General features: G+C 42.3%; 1 protein-coding gene across 6 annotated transcripts in view; it reads right to left on the reverse strand.

Moving 5' to 3' along the window:
• PTPRK (protein tyrosine phosphatase receptor type K) overlaps positions 1-22,321 on the reverse strand; it is a 579,201-nt gene that overhangs the window by 101,074 nt on the left and 455,806 nt on the right. For all 6 annotated transcript variants that reach the window (XM_061623803.1, XM_061623801.1, XM_061623802.1 and 3 more), the window contains 2 exons: positions 18,943-19,216; positions 15,603-15,639 (listed from right to left, as the gene is read on the reverse strand). In XM_061623803.1, coding sequence (XP_061479787.1) covers positions 15,603-15,639; positions 18,943-19,216 — 311 coding nt within the window. The remainder of the gene's footprint in view (positions 1-15,602; positions 15,640-18,942; positions 19,217-22,321) is intronic.

A 22,321-nucleotide genomic window follows, 5' to 3' on the forward strand; every position in this document is an offset into this window, starting at 1 on the left:
GATGAGCAAAAGACATAACAGTAACAACACATATCTGAAGAAAAAAAGCAGCAGTCACACAGTCTTTGCTAAAGGCACAAACTGAAATAATGATGGCAGCCCAGCCCTCCTAGGAAGTGGCCCTGAGAACATCTTTGACATGCACAGAGAAGACCATTTCATGGTAAGAACAAACGTTTCTTCTCCTGTTATGGAAAGATGACCTCAGGTGGGACATAACAAAGCTGAGCCATGTCGGGTGGGAATATCGGTTGGATGTAAGACATTACTGGTCTGAGAGAACGTGCTGTAGCACTCTCCTCCCAAAGGCCGCCTCAGTGGACATGTATTTATTTTGTAATTCTTGATAAACGTGTTAGGAGTAGCCATGTAGCCACTCTGCAGATCTCCAGGAGAGAAGCATTGCGGCAAAATGCTGCTGATGTGGCTGCCGCCCTAGTGGAGTGGGCCACTATCATAGCCAAGAGGACCAGCCTCAGTGTATGCCAGGGTGATACATGCTTTAATCCTCCTGGCTAGAATTGAGGTGGAAACCTTCTTCCCTAATGAGGCTGGGTGAAAGGACACAAGCTATCTGTTTGGTGAAAGATATATACTTTTAGGGCTCTTTGCATGTCCAGTGAGTGCCACATCTACTCTGTGGGGTGGACTGGGTCAGGACAGAAAGAAGGAAGCACAAGCTGTTGCTGAAAGTGAAAGCTAGACAGCACTTTAGGATGAAAGGAAGGGACAGTGTGGAGAACGACCCTATCCTTATGAAACACACAGTAATACTTATCAACAGACAGGGCATTCAGCTCAGACAACCTTTGGGCCGAGGTAATGGCCACAAGGAACAAAACTTTAAAGGACAGTAGATGAAGAAGGGCTTTACTGAGCAGTTCAAAGGGAGGTTTTTGAAGGGCAGTTAGCACTTTGTGTAGGTCCCAAGTTGGGTAGCGATGATCTGTAGGTGGCATAGATATTGTTGCTCCACAAAGGAAACGCTTGAGGAAGGGATGAAATCCCAGTGGATTCCTTGGGGATCTGGACAGAATTGCCGACAGAGCTGAAGCCTGACACCTCAAGGTGTGAGGCTTGAGTCCCAACAATAAACCATCTTGTAGGAAGGAGAGGCCTCTTTGATACTCTTTTCCTAGGGAGTATCTTCTTCTGTGACCAAACAGAAAAGGCCTTCCAAGTATTCTTGTATATCGGAATGGTGGATGGACATTGAGAGACCATCATTGTGTTCACTTCCTCAGCAGTTGCCGCCTCTCAACTTCCAGACATGAAGCGCCAGCCACCCTGGGTCTGGGTGGAGAAGATGCCCTTGAGATAGCAGGTCTTCCCTGAGGGGAATCTCCCAAGGAAGATCAACTGATAGGTCGAGGAGTTCCAGGATCCAGGACCTCCATGGGCAAAATGGGGCTACCAGTAGGACTTTTGCCTTCTTGGCTCTGATCTTTTGGATCACCCTGGGGATAATTGGAAGTGGTGGGAGGGAAGGCATACAATTGACCTGCAGGCCACTGGGATGTCAGAGCATCTATTTCCTCCGCCTTTGGTGTTGCATATCTGGCGAAGAACCTTTTCACCTGGCAGTTGAGATGAGTGGCGAACAGATCCACTTTGACTCTTCCAAAGTGAGCTACGATCTCCCAAAAGGCCATCAGGTGAAGTTTCCATTTTCCTTGATGGACTTTCTCCTGACTCAACCAGTCTGCTTGACTGTTGTCCTCCCCTCTCAGCTATTCTACCAGGATTGAATCCACATGAGCCTCCGCCCACTGGAACAGATGTGAGACTTCCCTCTGGAGGTGAACAGAGTGCCTGCCTCCCTGACGATTCAAATGAGCTTTGGCTGTCATGTTGACTGATCTGACAAGCACCGCCCCCAGCTGTCTTGCCCTTGCAAAGTGTCTCAGTGCTAGACAGATTGCATAAAGTTCCAGAAGATTGATGGGGAGTAAGGACTCCTGTGGTGATCAAGTGCCTTGGACCATCTGGCCATTGCATATGCCCCCCAGCCTATAAGGCTGGCATCCAATTTGATGAGTGTTTGTGGTGGATCTTGTAATGGAACACCCTTTTGCCGATTGGGTTCATGTGCCCACCATAGTAGGGACTGATGGACCGCCGGTGATAACGTTAACCTCTGGTGTCGCCTGACCACTATCTCGCTTTGGAAAAGGAGCAGTGCCCATTGGAGGGGGCGAGAGCAGTGATGAGCCCAGGGAGTAGTTTGGGAAGTTGAGACCATCAGCCCTAGAGCTGCTGCAGGTTGCATGCAGTCCACTGATGGAGAGGTAAGAAGATGTGACATTGCTGTGCGGATCTTGTTTATTCTGTCCTGTGCCAACCTTATAATTCCCTGCTCCGAGTCTATTGTGACTCCTAGATGAATTATGCAATGAGATGGACACAACTGGCTCTTGGAGTGATTGTTCAAAAAGCTCTGGTCTTTTTGATAGGCTAAGGACTTGTGAAGCGATGGGGAATGAATTAGGAAGTCATCCAGATAGGGAAAAACATGAACTCCCTGCATCCTGAGGTATGCTACCAGGGTAAACATGACCTTTGTGAATACCCTGGGGTGGATGACAGAGCAAAGGACATGGCCCTGTACCGGAAGTGGTTTTCCCCAACTGCGAACCTGAGGTAGCACCTGTGAGGTGGAAATATAGGGAGATGTAGGTAAGCCTCCTTCAAATTGATTGAGGTGAGGAAGTCTCCCTGTCTCAGGGCCTCCTTGATTGTCATCAAGGTATCCATGTGAAACTTGTGGTATGTTATGTACTCGTTCAAGTTCTTCAGGTCAAGTACAGCTCTGAAAGAACCATCTTTCTTCGTGACTGTAAAGAAGAGTGAGCAATTTCCCAAAAATCTCTCCCCTGTAGGAACTGGTTCTATTGCTGTAATTTGCAATGAGTGAGAAATTGTCTGTTGAATCCTCTCCCTTTTGTCTGGAGACATGGAGATGGTGGATAGTATGAACCTTGGAGGAGGGGGGATGTGATTTATCACCTTGGGCAGCAATGATGGGAGTTTAAGTACCCTTGACCTGGGCTTTGGGTCTGGACACACAGCCGATACTATAGATGCTGAGGGGGCTGGAGGATCTTCTGAGGAATTTAAACTCAGTGCTTCCATCGCCTTGCACAAGAGGGGAAGAAAATGAGCTTCTTGAAAGATCCTATTGGTAGAAACCTCTTCGGATTCTGAGTCCCCTCTCCACTCTAGGATAATTAACTTATTGTCTGGGTCTACATTCTGATCTTCCAAAGAATGAGGGTGTCTGCCCTGAGCAGTGGCGTGGGGGTTCGGTGACATGTGGTTAGGTAGTGGTCTTGTGATTGAAGATGCGTGCGACAGAGTGGTACTCTGTGCCCATTGTGCCCTTACAGGGGGCTCTTGCTGCACCTGTATCTTCTCTAGGAAGTTGTGCGGGAATTGAAGAAGCAGACAGGTCTCTGGCCAAGTCCACTAACAGGGATTCCCTCAGTTGTTCCTTCAATTGTTGTAGCATTTGAGGTGAAAACTGTAATTGCAGTTGGTGAGCACTACAAGAAGGTTGGAGTTGGATGACCCCTCCCCAGGCTCCTGCAGGGATAGATGCCGCATAGGGGCCTCTTGAAATCCTGAGAAGACCTTGGGAGAAAACCTTGTGGAGAAAATGTAGTTCAAGGATGGAGGTTGCCCCCCTTCCTCCTCAGAGAGGGGTTCCTGGTCTCTTTGTGACCTGCAGATGGAGCTGTGAGTGTCTTGCAAAACAGCTCGACATCTATTGCCATCATCCTCGCAGGCAGTGCATTCTAAAGCCACCCTGCCCGCTAATGAACATGCCTCAGCAACCTCCTGCCTGCTGGTGGAGGGGTGGGCTATCATTGACTCTGCACCTGAATTAATTGATATGGCTGTCTCTGATGCTTGGCTGTCTGGAATGGATGGGAGTGGTTTTGCATTTTTGGCAGGAAACGCAGATTTCATGGTTGCCTTTCCCATTGGGAGCAACCGACACTGCAAGGCTTACGGCGGCAGAAACCAAATGGCGGCAAGATGGGTGCTGGCAGCCAAAAACCACTCCATTGGGCTCAAAGTGGCCTCAGGTGAGATGGTGCGGGCAGCAAGAGAGGAGGGAGAAGCCTCCTTCTCTTCAGAGTTGGATCGCCCCCAACAAGGCTGCCATGGCTAGTGGGGAGAAGCTGAAGCCACTAGATTGGAAGCCACCAGAGCTAGCAAAGGCCACTGCATCTAACAATGCTGAAGCGGGGAAGCCACTCACTTCAAGATCAGTGCGGCAATGAAAGCTCTGAAGCCATGAAGGGTAGTGATCCTTCGCCAGTGGCCGAAACACTGTGGTCCTCCTTTTCTTTTCTTTTTTTACAGGCACACATGGGGATGGAAAAGGGAATGCCAACACCCTGAAACAGAAGGGATAAGACACTAAGAAAGAACAAATGCAACACAGAAAAATACAGGCCTGAACCAAGAAGATCAGAGAGAGGAGTCAACTGTCTTTGGTGAAGGCAGAAAGAACTGTAGCAAGTAGCTGAGGAGAGCAGGAAGTCCCTGTAAAATTGAACAGCCGCTAGGTGGAGCTAGCTACCCACCTGAAATCATCTTTCCATGCACAGGAGAATGATGCAAGGCATGGACAAAGTGGACAGAGAAAAGAACTCATAGACATCCAATGAATCTGAATGTTGGAAGATTCAGGACAATATAAAACACTTATCCACACAGCACACAGTTAAACTATGGAATTTGCTCTTATAAGAGTCAGTGATGGACACCAACTTGGATGGCTTTAAAAGAGGATTAGACAAAATCATGGAGGATAAGGCTAGCAATGGCTACTAGCCATGATGGCTATGCTCTGCCTCCATATAGTTGGGGGAAGTATGCTTCCAAATACCAGTGGCTGGAAGCCACAGAGGTTGAGAGTGCTCTTGCATGCAGGTCCCATTTGTGGACTAACAGGCCCTCATATTCTTATGGAATTCCCTTCCATAAGACCCTTCCCCACCCCCAAAACTTCCTGACCTTAAAGTCTATGCTGGTGCTGTACTGAGTTCCCAGAGAAATATCACTAAGAGATTCACTCACCACACCACCCCCAAGTTCCAGCACCCAGCCCACTCATCTAGAATTATCATGGATATGAAAAAAAATATTTTGGACTGACCCAGCATTTAACAACAATACCAAGCGGGGTTTTTTTCTTACTCAATAATCGACTAGAAAAGAAGACTCAGGGTCAAAATACAGCTTGCATTTCATACATATCCTGTAACTGCTGCACCTGGAGAGAATTCACACCCACTTCTATAATTTACACAAGTTTTAGGATTTGGGTTAACCTGGAAAAGGTATGTCTAAGTCCTAAAACTTCATAGATTCTACATTATTTGGAAAGTAGGGAAGGTGTAGAAAGAACAAAGTGGAAAAGTATTGTAAACCACAAGCCATTTAAAAATAACCACAAGCAACATGAAATCCATCCACTTGGACCAAAATCTATCAAACAAAAGATAAAATGGAAGTTTAAATTCCATTGGATAAGACTAAAATTGTGTCAAAACTACTAATGGCTCATACATACAGATCCTGTAGAGTTAAAATTGGGCACTAAAGCAAAAACCATGACATACTAGCAAACAGATCAGTATTAGCAGCTATGTGTAGATGAAAAACTTTAATGGGAAGCATGTGTTTTCATCACTAGACAAATTAATTACAGGCTTCTTTTCTTCCTGCTGTAACATGTAACTAGTTGTAATGTTTTTCTATTTATGATTTTATTTTGATTACATTCAATGTCACTTTTTACATCGTGGATTAAGGATACATGCTCATGGACACATCCTCTAAAAAAGGGAAACACCAACAGCTTTCTAAACTGAAGCATGTGGATAAGGATAACATATTGAAGAAATGAGGACACTGTTGTGTTGCTAAATGACTTCCAGTTGTCCATGTGCCCAAAAGCATAAATCTAAGGAAAAAGCTCTGTTGATTGTAGCACATAAGGAAATCACTTGGGGCAATAGCACAGATGCCACAGCTACACTTCCAATTTAGGAGCTGGACTGGGGGAAGGGATTGGTAAAATGATTTAAGATGCCCAGGATATAATAGGATGAGTTGGAGAAGCCAGTATTTGCTATGTTAGAAACTAGGAGTATTAGGATTGTGGTTAACTAGCTGCTTGAATGGTTTAGGACTGCATTCAGCTTTCTGAGCCTATTATCTTCTTGATTCCCAGTTTTGCAGATTTCTGGACATTTCTACACAACATATGGGTAGCATTAAGAGCATTAAAGATTTATACATTTGTATCAACACAATAAAAATGCACGAAGGGATGAAATATACACATGATTGTATGTTATTCTCATACCAAGGCTTGAATTAAACTAAAGACCCGTTTAATAACACTTGCTTCAGGTGTCATGAAAATAGTCCCAAGGCTTTCAATATACAGTTTATACACAGTGCCAGTATATATTCAGTATTTTCCCTGTCTACACATGGCCATTCATTCATATTTCACACACCACACATCTGACACAACTATTTATTAAAGTTTTAATATGTTATGTTACTTGTCAATCCATATACAAATATTTGATGATTTGTAAACATTTTGGAAGGATGAGATTTCTTATGCATGCATGGATTTTCATTCATTTCTCTAATCAAATATATGGCAAAGCCGTTCTGGTCAGGGAATTCCATGTGCATGAATTGTCACCGCCCTCCCTCCCGTCTGTCTATGTTACCATACCAGCTATTCATTGTAAAAATCTACCACATACTGTGACATTTAATACTACCTACAGTATGTATCTAACTAAATGCAAACAGAGTGCATACAGGAGACAAAACTTGTTGTTTTCTTTTAGTAAACAAGTCCCACTAGGGAGCCTAAAAAAACAAATTTGGTTTCAAGTAGATGCTCTTTGAATACCAACAAATCCACAAAGAATATAATACTGCGGGGAAATACACTGGAAGGCATGTCACAACATACATAAAATGATGTATCAATATTTTATACATCTTGAGGGAAAACAGACACTAGCCTTCAAAGATGTTTAGCCACACTAAAAATAAGTTGAGAATTGTGTGTATCATAACCTAATTTTTAATAGAAGTCTTTTTAATATGTATTTTGATTAAAAGTATTTAATCCCTTTGGTATGATGATATTTTTATAAAGTTTACTGAGATGTGTGCAGTTACACAGCCAGGCAGCAGATAAGAAATACTATATAATTTTAGGATTAATGCTAAATTTGCTAAAAGCATTTTAATAAATAAAAAATACAGCCTGAGTGATGATGTTGCTATCTAGCCTGGTTTGCAAGAAAATAGGCATGTTCAAAGTTACAACAGGGAAAGGGCCATAGCTCAGTGGTACGGCATCTGCTTTGTAGAAGGTCTCAGGTTCAATCCCTGGTTGGTAGAAATCCCTGCCTCAAACTGTGAAGAGCTGCTGCTACTAAACAGTGCAATCAATACTGAGCTAGATGGACTGATGGTCTGAGTGTGTATAAGGCTGCTTCCTATGTTCCATAAAGACAAAAACAATTGGTTGTAAGGAGACAAACCAATCAAGTTTTAGAGAACTTCATTAAAAAAATTATTACAGAGCAAACTAAAGATTATGAAATACCTAACAGTCAATGGCTAACACAAAGAGTTTAAAAGTGTAGATCCTGCATAGTAATATAAAAAGAAGCATGTGGTTTTTCAGAGGATAACTAGAGAGATCATATTGTAGCCTCAAAATGAAAAATGCATCTTGAAATCTAATGACCACATTTATTGGTCTAACGTGAAGCAATCCACATACTGGTAAGAAACAGCATGGCTTCCACTCTTAAAAGTAGCTCTGGTAGTGTTTTGTAAACTGCAGGCCATGGTGCACATTCAGGTGTTTTGTGAGACCATCACAATACTAATAGTGAAAACTGCTGAATGTCTTTTTCAAATCATACAGAGATGAACTCTGCACTTCAGTGCATCTATCAATTTCCCCATTATATTTCTGGGTGTTGATATTAAAAGAAAACCTACTGCTTCTTTCTTTCCTAGATGCCACACCCTCACTCAAAAGAACAGTCATCATTTCCCACACTAATTTGGGCAGTCTGCACTCCAGATCCTTTAATCAGCCAGGATATGAAAGAGATACTTGAATGGTTGGCCCCACTTCTTCGATTCTTTCTACATCCATCGGCTGCACAAATAGAAAAAGATCTATAAAAACAGGACAAGCTGTCAACTAAGATACATCCAACAAATCTGTAATCAATGTGGCTGAAATGAATGCAAATTATTTCATCTGCAAAACATCCCAGAAATTGGTCTGTAGGCCACTGAGGGATCCTCTACTCTTCTCTAAGGACCACAATGTAAAAAGCCACTCTACAAATTACAAACCTCTCCTGCTGACTCTTCATGAATGTAATGGTGGTGAAAATGTAGAATTCCTTTGCCACCATCACCACCATGGAGTAGGCTAGCAATGGGAAACCTCCAACAACAGGTCTGATTAGACCCAGTATGGGTCCTAATTTGGCCCTTGAGGCTGTTTTCTTCACACCATGACCACTTAGCTCACACCTGATGTTATATGTACATCAGGTGTGGGGCAGGTATAGACTTGGATGCAAAGGAACCTTTGGGAGCTTAAAGCATGCTCCAGATTGTTCCTTGGCAAGGGGTCTTCCTCTCAGCACTGACAGGGAGCTCTTCACTAAGGAGTCCTCCATCAGGAACTCTTTAGTGCAACTGAAGAGGCTCTCAACACCATCAGCCAAAGGACACCGAGATCCATCACTTTGAAGTCCATTTGCAGTAGGAGTAGGCCTTAAACTGATCTCTAGCTCATATTCTATCAGACTCATCCACGGGTTTTTCTCCACTATCACTGAACATCCAGCCACTTTGAGGTCCCAAACTGTCTGGAAGGTCATGGGGCTAAATGGTCTCTTACAAAAAAGAAATGGTGTGCATGAGAAACTGCATAGGTCAGTGCAGAGATCAGACAGGGCTTCAAAAGAATCATCAGCCCAGAGCCATCAGGAATCCTCTGCATCTACTATTTTTATTTATTTATTTATTATCATTATTTTTACCCCGCCCTTTTTCCAAAACTGGAACTCACGGAGGCTTCCAGATAAAATAACACATATAATTAAAAACAGACAAAAGTCTAGATTAAAATAGAATTAAACTATGAATGAATGAATGAATCTTTATTTTTACCCCGCCCTTTTTCCAAAACTGGAACTCAGGGCGGCTTACAAATAAAAACTACACATAGGTAAAAAACATACAAAAATATACAATTAAAATAGAATTAAACTATTCGTAACATTAAAACCATGAAACATACACTTAAGATACTAAGACAATTTAAAACATTACGAATAGGACCATAGAACAATACAACAGACCTTATGAGGCCCTATCTTAAACATCTTCTAGTCCAAAAGCCTGTCGGAATAAAAAAGTCTTTGCCTGCCGACGGAAGGATAGCAAGGAAGGGGCCATTCGTGCCTCCCTAGGAAGAGAGTTCCAGAACCTGGGGGCAGTCTTCAAAGGCAGCCCCACGTAGAGCGCGTTACAGTAATCTAAACGGGATGTAACTAAGGCATGCATAACTGTAGTCAAATCAGGCGTCTCCAGGAACAGGCGCAGCTGGTGCACCAGTCTTAGCTGGGCAAAAGCACTTCTGGCCACTGCAGAGACCTGGGCCTCCAAGTTCAAAGCTGAGTCCAGGAGCACACCCAAACTGTGAACCTGTGTCTTCAGGGGGAGTGTAACCCCATCCAGCACAGGCTGAATCCCTATTCCCTGATTTGCCTTTCGACTAACCAGGAGCACCTCTGTCTTGTCTGGATTTAATTTCAATTTGTTCGCCCTCATCCAGTATTTACAGTATTAAAACCATTCATACATACAGTTAAAATAATTCAAACTCAGTTTAAAATAATACAATTAGACAATAGCAATGCAGCACCCTTCAAGCCCTGTCCTTAACAGCCTTTAGTTCCAAAGGTTTGTTGGAAAAAGTCTTTGCTTGCTGACGGAAGGACTGCAAGGAGGGGGCCATCCTTGCTTCCCTAGGAAGGGAATTCCAAAGCCTTGGGGCAGCCACTGAAAAGGCCCTATCTCATGTCCCTACTAGTCGTGCTTGTGAGGACGTGGGTATTGAGAGAAGGGCCTCTCCTGAGGATCTCAGGGCCCTGGCAGGCTCATATAGGGAGATACGGTCTGACAGATAGCCTGAACCTAAGCCGTATAGGGCTTTATAGGTCATCACCAGCACTTTGAATTGTGTCCGGAAACAGAGTGGCAACCAGTGGAGCTTTTGTAACAGGGGAGTCGTATGGTCCCTGCAACCAGCCCCAGTTAGCATTCTGGCTGCAGCACGTTGCACCAACTGAAGTTTCCAAACAGTCTTCAGAGGCAGCCCCATGTAGAGAGCATTACAGTAATCTAAACGGGATGTAACTAAGGCATGTGTCACCGTGGCCAGATCTACTAGTCCCCTAAGGTGGAGCATCCTGTAAGGCATTCCATCCCTACAGAGGTTATGGGCAGTATCCAACTAACTTGTTCCATCAGCACTAGGACTACTGCTTGTGCAACTGACCTTACCCCCTCCTCTCCCTGTATGTTACTCATGTCATCCCCAAACCTATTCTGAAGGGTTGGGGTAGCCCCAGAAGAGATTTAGGTGGTGCATGGGGGAGTTCAGTTCTGTCAGAGGTAATCCTTGTGCTGACAGAATAGGTTCATTGGATGCCACCTTTTTGTTTCAGTAAATATAAACTCTACCAGTCCATGACAAGAGTGTTCTCCCAAATTTCCCATCCACAGACCATCATAATCCTGCACAGCTAGACACATCAAACGGAGGGCATGTTCCACGTAATGTATGGGACCAGATACCAACTGAGACAGCCACTCTTTACAGGGATACCTTTGAATGGATATTTTAACACACACACACACACAATTGGCTTGGAAGAATTCAATACCATGCTCAGTACACTTTGAATAGCTTAGACAGGGCTGTTGGGAAACAGGGTGGACAGCAGATCAACACAATAACTGTTCTGTCTTTCAAGACCCACCAACAGGTACACACAATTGCAGTCTGAGGGGCTTGATAGATCATTGCTTGTTCCTTTCCCCAAACCAGATCTGCTGCACACAAAAACCCAGGAAAAATTAACCTTCTCTTCAGCCAGGCCTACATTATGCATGCCAGATCAGCCTGCTCAGCCAGGTTCATGGGTGGGATGGCAACAGGCTTAATATTCACTAACTTGGAATTCAGCACCAATACTTTTATACCCCAAGAGTTACTGCCAAAGCACCCCATTGTTGGAGGGAAGTCTGGAAGAGCAGATATTCATCAAGTGACTCCTTCCACACCACCTTATTTCCTCCTTTTTTAGAATTGCAGCACCCAATTCATCCTCAACTTTTCCATACCATATCAAAACACATACTTTGTTCCCTCCCCAAATCACTCCTACAAAAACCCAGATGGAGAGAGAACGAATCCCAAACCAAGGAATGGACAAAACCGCTGCCTAATGAAATGACTGTTGTCTTTACCAACCCACTTACCTGCGCTCAGGATCATTTTCTCACCACACCACTGGCAGCCCCGCAATAAAAATGCATTAGTCCCAGATCCCCTCTCTAGATAGCCAGTCACTTAGCCCAAAGCAAACCCTCTGAAAACAATTGATCGTACAGCCTTGCCCCAAGGGAATGCTACTCTTCCTCCTAAGGCAACCCAAGAGGTCTCTGGGCAGCATACATCTCAGAAAGTTTGCATATCTGGCAGCTATGCAAGTCTAGTTTAGCTGTCTCAGATGGGAAATTCTGAGGTGGTCAGGTGAGCCTGGCACCTGGTTTGCCCTTCATGCTCCCCATAGTAGAGCTTATGGACAGAGCAAGCTCTCAGGTCAGTCAAACGTCCCTGACCTCCGCAACAATTCCTGCACCTGTCTGAACTCCAGTTTCCTCTATGAGTTTTATTATGATGGGCAGGCTTGAGAGCAGGGAGACTCCCTGTCCTTTTCAGCAGCATTTGTGCCAACTCAAGATGCCCTTCATGATGCTTGCCTGCTCAGCCACCTGCTCACTCAGTTGCCTGCCCTGGGGGCCTGACCACAGAGGAGGAGGTACTGAGGCACAGAATCCCCAGTTTGGGTATATATGAAGAAGTGTGCCTCATGGCAGTGTGTGCATGTGCATATGTTTGTACTTTAAAGTCTGCAGGATGAATTATTTTATGTTAGTTAATAAATGTCTTTCATAAATGTCTTTCAAAAATAAAATAAAAATTCTTCCAGAAGTGGGTTACAGATGCACCTACACACACTGACTTATTTCCCCCTTTTTCATATTTTATCAGTCCCAGTGTTCCCCTGCTATAAAAGCAGGCTAAAAGAACGAAAGGGTTCCTTACATTTGAGTAGCTTGCGCAAGTCAAGCGCCTTCTGCACAATGTGGTAATGTTGCCTGTGTGCTTAAGCCCTTGACAATGTATCACTTGAGCTATAGTCTATAGCTTGGCTCACTTTGAGTTAGCTCCTCTGCATGAAGGGCCCTCCCCACTTTTTAAATGTTTTTGGTTTAGACACCTTTGAAGTCTGGATTGTGTTGCTTTCATCCCTGTTGCTCCAGTGCCCCTGGGAATAAACTATGCCATGCAGAGTACTGTGTGAGGTAAGCCCCTTCAGAAAACAAAGCCCAGAGCCTTAAAGTTCCTTTACTGCACCACTATTTGTACCACAAATGAATGGGTGGGCACCCTTAGGCATCTCTGGAGGTGAGAGATGTGTTTGGAGGTCAGCCCCTCCAGGCTGCACAACCTGTGGGGCTGGATACAAAAAGCCTTTGAGGCTGCCCAATCTCATCCATTCAGAGTTGTGTGGTCCCAGGAGTCAGGAATGTCTCCATCCTCATCTTAAGGGGGTCATGATTCTGTCATGCAGTTGCCCTGAGGAGGTTGACTTGCCCGACTGTTTAATTACATGTACGTCCATACGGGTGCTTCCCCTCTGCCGAGATGTGTTTTTAATAAAATGTGACCCCAGTTCCACACACATGCTTACATATCACCTTTTCTTTACCATTATGGTCCCAAGTACAATAGATGTCACCTTAGTGAGAAAGGCTGCGACTGGCATGCCTGCTCTGTCAGCTGTCCAGGTGCTAAGTGTTCATGGGCAACTTCAAGGCCCTCGCGTTTCCTTCTTGTAGTTCTTTACCTTTAAATGGGACTTGGACCAGGCAGCCCTTCAGGCAGAGGAGTCCTTAAAATAGAGGGTTCACCTCTGCAAAGTTGGACACATGGCTACCCTAGTCTTCCTGTTCTTGTGTTATGCACATCATTGTAACTGTATGTGAAAATAGGGTCCTATTGTTTGTTCTTTGGGTTTGAATGTGAATTCAAAATTTGTGTCTTTCAAAAAATATGTATGTCGTAAAAATATTGTTTCTCCGATAGCTAATTCTTCAAACTGTTTTAAAACCTGTTTCCAAACCAAGATTTCCCTGGAAGTCCATTCTATCAAAAAGCAGTTTGCCTTATGAAACAACTCTACACTGTGACTCACACTTAAATATGAACCACAACAAAAAGTACTTGGGGACGGGTCCAAGGACATAAAATTACTTCTGTGTTTGTATGTAACCACACATAAAATATAATGCAATTAGAGTTATCTGGAAACATTAACGGGCTCACCATTGGCTGACAGACAAGCTTATAAATTGTATTAGAGAAGGGAACAAGACTATTGCAGAGTTTGGGAAGGTTGCCAAAATACCCTGCAAAGTGATTTTTGGTTCTTGCTCTTTATTGCTTGTGATTATGTGATGTGTTTATAAGAATAATTTGATTTCATATTTCCTACTCTGGGCAATGCTCCAAGCCTCAGAGGTATTAAGTAATTTAAAATTTGTTGTAGGTGTCCACAGAAAGAAAACTTGAATTGCCAAGAGCAGCTTGCTATCAAAAAATGGGCCACAGGCTCCCATGCCAGACCCTCTCAAATTAAATGCATGCCAGATAATCCCTCCAGAATCAGCTGCAATATATTGCAGCACCAGCCATATAAGAAAAACAAAGTCCTTTGATCTATTTCGCAAATAATTACAAAAGAAATGGTGGATCTGTAGGATACTCCCTACTTCTCTGTACTGTATCCTCATAATAACCCTGTGCGGTAGGTTAGGCTGGGAAATAGCAAGGCGTTACACCAAGATTACCCAGAGACCATCATGGCTGAGGATGGACTTGAATCCTTCTAGTCCCAAGCCAGTCAACCAACCAAACAGAAAACTAAATCTATTATTTTTCCTGTCTTATCTGTAAAACTCTAAATTTAAGGAAGAGAAACCAGAGGTGGCAACATGCTCCTATCCCTGTCTCTTGAAAGCTCCTCAGCAATGGTTTCCTCTGTATAAGATTAAAGCATTACACGACTCAAGTCCAATATGATGAGTTCTGTTTATTTTTTAGCCTTCACAATAAAACATTTAAAATGGTGATTTGGGGTGGTATTCAGTGCTAGCCCTGCTCAGAGTAGACTCTTTGAAGTTAATGGACATGACTAACTTAGGTTCATTAATTGCAATGGGTCTACTCTGGGTAGGACTTAGTTGATTACAACCAATAGGGTTGAGATTTAATCTCTCAAATCTATGCATTTGGATGATAATATCTTGATTTTTAAAAAAAGGAATGAAAAAGCCTTTTATTTGTGCACACAACTTCTCTGCTTTTCCCTTCAAAGTGTGAAGAAGCAAACCAGAAAGTCGACAATTACTCATAGTTTTTCATTTCACCCAAACTGGGAAACCATGGTTATAAGCTTTGGAACAAGCCAGCATATTAAAACTGGTTTGATATCCTAACTTGTTCCTAAGCTGTTAACCATATCTTCTCATTTGAAGATGCAAGCTTTTTAAATGAAACTGCTGAAAAGAGGAAAACAGAATTTAACCTGGCAGCCAGGTATATATTCTCATTTTGGGGGTGAGGGTGGTAAATCCAACCCCTCCCAAAGAGAGCTGCTTTAGTTATCTACATGTTACTTAGTTTTCCATTTTTTAAAAAAGGTAATTTTATTTTTAAAAATATGGCCACATGGTTAGCCCTAACAACTGCAGAAAAGCTTGACTACTAATGCTTAGGATGGGACCAAAATGACAAGGAAACATCACAAACTCTCATGTTATACCATACTGCAGCAACATCCTGCTACCTCAAATAATTGATACTTTCTATTTCAGAAATCATACTTACAGTTCTCATTCTCCAGCTCATCACAAGAACTGGTCCCTCAAAACCTTGCTCTCTAAATCCTCTTTTCAATAATAGGCACTCCCCTCCACAAGCCAGAAAACAAAACATTCAGGAGGTTGCACTCTGTCACACGTTTAGACAAGGGGATCCCAAACATCTACTTTAACTGAGCTTTAAGTACAAACTCACAGCAATAGAAATGTCACATTTCACACGCTCCAAAGCAAGCTATAAAAGTCCTCTTGTTCAGAGGGGGAAAACCTCTTACCTTTGGTAGCGATTCGAACACACTGAGTTTTAGTCTCCTGTTAAGAAGAAAAATGGGGGGAAATGCAATTAGCATCAGTAGCGTGCATCATCTTAGAAAGTGCTTGGAAAATTCTGTGCAAGTTAGTTTGTGTCACTCTGCAAGCACATTTATGAACTACTTACATATACAATGAATAAGGCATGACATGGTTGAACACTTTTCATAGTGAAAGTAAACTGCAAAGCTGAACAAGGGCCTGACATTACAATGCTTTCACACATGTATATAGTCGTATATTTTTTCACACTGTGCTTCTGATCTATCAAGATCTCTGGCATACTCAGTGAACAGACTCCAGATAAGCAGAAAGGCTTCTGGTTTAGCTCCACCCATGCCAGGTTTAATTTTGTGTAGAATCTGCTCAGCAATAAGAAAACCCTGCACTATTAAAAACGTCACTGAAGTATGGAGGGAGGATGTGTGTCACCCTTTCAGTGTCAAAGCATTAGGCAGGCACCTTCACTATACTGCCCAATGCCAAGAATACCAGTTGCTTGCAATCACAGGTGGGGAGAGTGCTGGTGTGCTTAGGTCCTGCTTTCTGGCTTCCCATAGGTATCAGATTAGTCACTGTAAGAACAAGATGGTGGACTAGATGGGCCACTAGCTGATCCAGCAGACTTTTCTCATGTTCTTACAATTTCAGATGCCTGCTGAAAACTTTCAACAAACTATTCAGACACCACATTTAGTTATGTTTGTTTTACTGTTTTATTTATCTGTTTTAATTATGTTTTATTCATATTTGTTTTTCATTTGATCAGTGTATTTTAATCATGTTTTATATATGTAGTTGGACTTGTACACACTGCTTGGAGATTTTTTTTAGCAAGTGGTTGATACATTTTCTAAACACATAAATAATAAAATGCAGCAAAGTGTGAGCTGCATCTATAAGAAGGATGGTGCCTGTGATAAGACTGATCAACTCTCAACATATCAAGGCAAGAGTTCTGTATTAATTCATTTCCAGTATAAACTGGACCCTAATCCATGTTTAAATAAGGAGGATCATGCACTATCTGGATGGGATTTTGTAAAACACCTCTTTTATATTGGCCTATAATGAAAGAATTAGATAGGCCTCCCAGAATTCCTGCCAATCTTCTATCCACAGCTTCATTTGCAAATCTGTCTCCAAATAGAACATATAAGCAAACCAGGTATGAGATTTCCCCTTTATCAGAATGCAACAGTGATTCCATATGATTCTCCACACACTGAGAAAGAGGTTTCTCCCATCAAATTCTCCTGTTCCACAGCTGTTCTATCATACAGTTTCATAAGCTATGACATTTTTCTCACCTTGCTATGATAAACAGCTAATTCTTATAATTATAGACATTAGGCAAGACTTTATTCTAGAGGCTTAAAGGCAAAGTCATTGATAGCTGTGATCTCTCCATTATTAACTGCAGAAGAAATTCAAATGGTAGGATAGAAATTGCTTTGGTTTCTTTTGAAAGCAGATTAACCTTCCTGAAGCCTATCAATCTATCAGTGATCTCTCCTAAATCCCTCCTCTCCACCTCGTGCCCCAGCCATCTGCTACCGGCACACAATAACCAGGAGACATACAAGACTATACTTAATTCTCAAAATGAAGTTTTAAATATCTCAGTTACTGTTCTGAATGGCGTTTCCTCCCTTTCTCATTTCATATTTCAGTTTACAAAAGAAAAACGATTCAGTGGGAGCAGCATGGGGTTTATCAAGTCATGTTGCTTTTCACACCTAGAGCCGCCTGCAGTATTTAACTTCCTGTTGCTTTGTTCTCTATCAGTATGCATACCAAAATAGAAGCAATACCCTTCAGTGTCAAAATATCAAACAGTGAGGAAATAGCAATGGCGATCTGTAGCCATACCTTTAGTACCAGCACAGCGGTCAAGCAATTTGGAAGCAAACTTGTGTACCAACACCTTTCACAAACTTATTACACCTGTGGGGGTCATTTCATAATCAGTGGCCTTTAAAAACAAACTTTTTTCTTATTTGATGTTTGGTGTGTGAGGGACTGAAAAGTTGGAAATATTTTTAGCCTGCTGAGCAACATGGTTTTTATTTATCCTGAAGCAATTTAATCTCCTGAACTACATGGGCACTGAGAACAGTAGGAGGAGCATTATTTTCCAGGGAATGCAGGCTCATACACGGATAATATTTATTTCACTGAAACTACGGCCCAAAACTAACTAAATTTTCAAATAGTAATAGTTGCTATGAGAAAAACAGTGTGTGGAATATGAATGCCACAGAACCATGTTGTTTGAAGAAGGACAGAACCACAGAAAGGATTCATATTGTACCAGCAGCAACAACAACCCAACAACTTTGGCCTAAGTCTAGCTGCACTAGGCAGAGTGAGGTGGCCTGCCTCTGCTGGCAGATTTGGAAGGGGAAAAAATAGTCAGTTTAGGTTATATTATTTACCCACAACATGAAGTGTGCCATTTGGATTGTTCACACCAAGCACAAAAATGCCTTGGGCTACCTTTGGACTAGGGATGTTGGAGAAGTCTGACAAGAAAGGAAAACGAAGTTGAAATTGTTGCATTTTATATGTTCATCGGTGGTCAGGAATGGAAATCAGACAAGTGAATACAATTGCATTTGCTCACTTTGATGTCATTTTTTAAAGTCTGCAAATTATATATAATTAAAGTTTTTAAAAATTTGTTTTGATGTTTCTTTTACATTGAAATGAATGTTAGTTACATAAGTTATATTAAATAGCAAACAGCAAGATGAATAGCACTCTGCAGAAACCGGATTGCGGTGGAATGGAAACAGTGCTGAATACTAGCCAGAATACGAATACAAGCCGGAATGGAAAGTGCTGCCTTCTTACATCCCTACTCCAGAGATGAGGCTAGGTCTAAAAACCTAGAAACTGTTTTATTGGGCACCTTTTGATTGTTGTTTTAAGCTACAATGTTGTCAGTTTTTGTAGTTTTTTATGATGGTATTTTATTGTTGTTAGATACCTTGCTTTGGAGAAAAGGCAGGATAAAAATGTTTTAAATAAATATGACCTTTGACTCCTCCCCCCCAACAAGTTTCCCTTGCTGCTCCATAAGCTTCTTTTGATGTAGGTTGGGGAAATCAAAAGTTGTTTACTATGTATGTGTGGGTGGGTGGGTAGATTGCTGTGAGAAAGAAAAAGTCAACATCTCAGTGCTGCTTATGCGCAAGCTAGTTCTCTGTGGCTTGAAGCTTCTTTCTGGATCATGGCCTTGGTCTGATAGTCCATCCACCAGCAACACATCTGATCTGTTCCAGAATAAAAGATGCCTACCTTCTCAACACTGCTCATGGCTTGGAAGTAGATATTATACCCTTTTCGAGGAGCCAAAGGTGGGTTCCAGAAGCCTTGGTATGTTCTATTGTCACCAACTGTGAAAGGGGCTGGTTCAGGAAGGTTACCAGGTGGCAATTCTGCGGCAAAATAATATGGTGAGCCACCGCTCAGAGCATTTTGATATGTGACGGGAATCTGGTAGCAATCCATTGCACCTGTTTCTCGTTTTGTTCGATGAGGATGCAGCTCTTCAACAACAATCTGATAGGCACTGATAAAAAACAAGAGAAAAAAATACTTATAACGTGATGCCAGAATGACAGTACACATTACTATGTTGCATAACTATATTACATCAAATGGTACTACATTTAGTTCAAAAGACCATGGGGAAAGAAACAAGTTCAAAATGGCAACTTATACCTCCCATAACTGATTTGTTTTCAGCAATAGGCCATGACTGGAAGGTGCTTCTTTTATTCTCTCTAATTGTAATTCCAGCTCCCACCCTTTATTTTCACAATACTATTGCTGTCAGTATCTCTCTCCCAAAAGATCTAATGGAACAGGAAAACGTCTCTTATCACTGATGTAGACTTTAAACTATTAAACAGCCCAAGACTGGTTCTCACACTAGGCACAGACATTTTTAATAAATTAATCCTGCTTGATAATTTGAAGCATTTGAAGTTAGCATTTGCCTTTGAAATGATATTCTAGAAAGCTCCGCTTCAAGGCCTGATGCGGCAGCCTCCAAGCAGTGCCTGAAGCACCAATTGACATATTCCTAGAGACAGAAGTGTGTCGACAGGCATCTCCACCTTTTGACCTTGCTGTGGCATCTAACTTGGCTCACAGTTATGCAGATCTAAAGTATAGGCGACATCCTGTAATACATGCACAGATGGGAGGAAATCTGTCCACTCCCTCCAAATAGTCTGACTCCTTTCCTTACAGTTGCCACTGACAAAAACATTACAAATTGCTGGAGCAGATGGTGCTCAGGCTATTTAAAACAGAAAAAGAGAGGGAAAAAATCATACCCCCAAAACAAACTTCAGCCTAAACTTGCCAATACCTTCCTCGCAATGACAGCTCTTGGTCATTCCTCATAAAAATCTCATTTTAGCAGAGAATGTAATTATAGCTTTTCCTTTCACTACAGAGAAAAAAGGCAAACAACTGAAACGTTAGACTAATTGATAATTAGCATTAGGATGTTTTGATAGAAGGTGCCATAAAGGACAAAGTGAAAGTGAGCTTCCGTTTTAAAAACAGCTCAACATTTTCAAGTATGTCAAAATTTCTTCCCATCCTCCCGCAAAAAGGACAGTAACAGAAAATGTGACCATATGCAAAAAGTTGGAGGTCTACATTCAATGTAGTATAGAAATCTTTCAAGAAAGTAGCCATCTTGTAGGTCTAAGACCACCTAAATAAGCAATATTTTTAGTTGTTTCTGTTGCATGGTCACAAGTGTTCTCCATCTGTTCTAAAGCAGAGATGGGCCACCCAGATGTTGCTGGACTCCAACTCCCATCACACCTGATAACTGACCATGCTGGCTGGGGCTGTTGAGAGATGGAGTTCAATGACACCTGGAGGGCCACAGGTTAGCCACCCCAGCCCCACAAGTTAGACCCGGTGTAGATGTAGCACTGCCATTCTCTTAAACGTGGTGAAGGCAGAGGGCCAAAAGCTCACACACTCTGTCTCTTCCTTCTCTTCCCTTCTTAGCATGAACAGAGCCATGTTCAGCCAAACTGAGTTAGCTTTTAATTAGCGTTTCGGGCTGGTTTGCAAATCCAGCCATGTGATTCATAACATTGGATTAAATCAGCAGGTTTTAGTGCAGTGATGGGAAACGTTTTTGACCCTGAGGGCTGCATGCCAGTGGTGGGCAGGACTGAATACTCACACACCCCAGACACAAACCATTCACGCACAAGCACACATGCAGACAGACCCTCCCTCAGCTGATCCATGCAGAGCAGCTTACGAGGGGGCTATTTTCATCTCCATCATGGTTCTGGGACAGACAGGGAGGCTTACTTTAAATCTCCCTGCCCACTTGACTTTGTGCACAGTGCTGCTGATGCTGCCACTGAAAAAATGAGTCAGGAGTGGAAGGTTTGGCAGACTGGATCAGGCCCACAGACCAGTGGTTCCCACCACTGCTTTAGTTTCAGCTTCTAATTTTAGTCTGTTTCAATAGAACAGCAGGACTTTGATAACAAGGATTTGTTTTAAATCTAATGTAACAGGCTTTGTGGCAGCGAGACTCACTCAACTGCATACTTGGATCCATTTGGGCCACATGGTTGTGATGGACACAGTAAAAAAGATTCATGCATGCTTACTCTGATTTATGACTACAGCCTTAAATCAATTAAAGTTTTGTGGCTCAATTAAAAATGTAGCCCCCATTAATGGAACTGCCTCCCCCCAGTCAACTTTTCGCTTCCATTGTCATGCTTCCATTTCCTGCTGGGGGAAAGCTTGAGGGACCCACTTGATATACACTCAGTTCCCAACTCTAATTTGGTACTTGGCGAGCCAAGGAAAGGCCTGTTCCATACATGGCTATAAGACCATTCAAATAACAGGCAGCAATAATTATTTCCATACACTTATGGATGGAGGATATTCAGCAGCTGGCCTTTGATGGACCTGTGGAGAATCTGCTGATAGGAAGAGGATGGGGACATGCAATTGTGCCACTGATGACTGAGTAAGTGACAACTTTTAAAAGACATTATTAAAAAGTTGTAATTTACCATTAAAACAGGATATTATAATCCTGGATGGCTGTAAACCCCAACCTAATTTGCAATGTGCGGATATTAACACTGGACTACATTACAGGGTTGCTGTAGCCCACTATCATCATAAGGTAGCAAAAGCAAAGTATGCAAGACCATGGGAAATGAGGAGCAGTGTGGACAAATGGAGTTAAAGTAGTCATGACCATTAATTTCAGTGTGTGTCTACTCTGAATATAATTTAGTTGGATATGACTCTTACTTTTGTTTTCAAATGCTCTTAAATGAAAATATGTTAATTAACATGTGCTTTCTTCCCTCAAGAATACAGACAGTAATAGCTTACAATCAAAGGTTTACATGAACCACTGGATTTCCCAGTTGGGAACACATACATCTTATGCTTGCCTCTACAGATGCTATCTCTCCTTTATTGAGAGCAGGCAACATAAAGCAATTGACAAGAATTTTGTTCTCCAAGGAGCCAGGAGATTGGTAAACTTGTCAATTTCAATATCTGGCCAGTTTGGAAGAATAAAGCCAGAGGGGAGAGTGGAAACAGAGTGCAATGTGCAAGACAAAGAAAAAAATACACTTAATGTTTCATTTATTTA

The sequence above is a fragment of the Rhineura floridana genome, chromosome 4 (assembly GCF_030035675.1).
Source record: "Rhineura floridana isolate rRhiFlo1 chromosome 4, rRhiFlo1.hap2, whole genome shotgun sequence".
Lineage (NCBI taxonomy): Eukaryota > Metazoa > Chordata > Lepidosauria > Squamata > Rhineuridae > Rhineura > Rhineura floridana.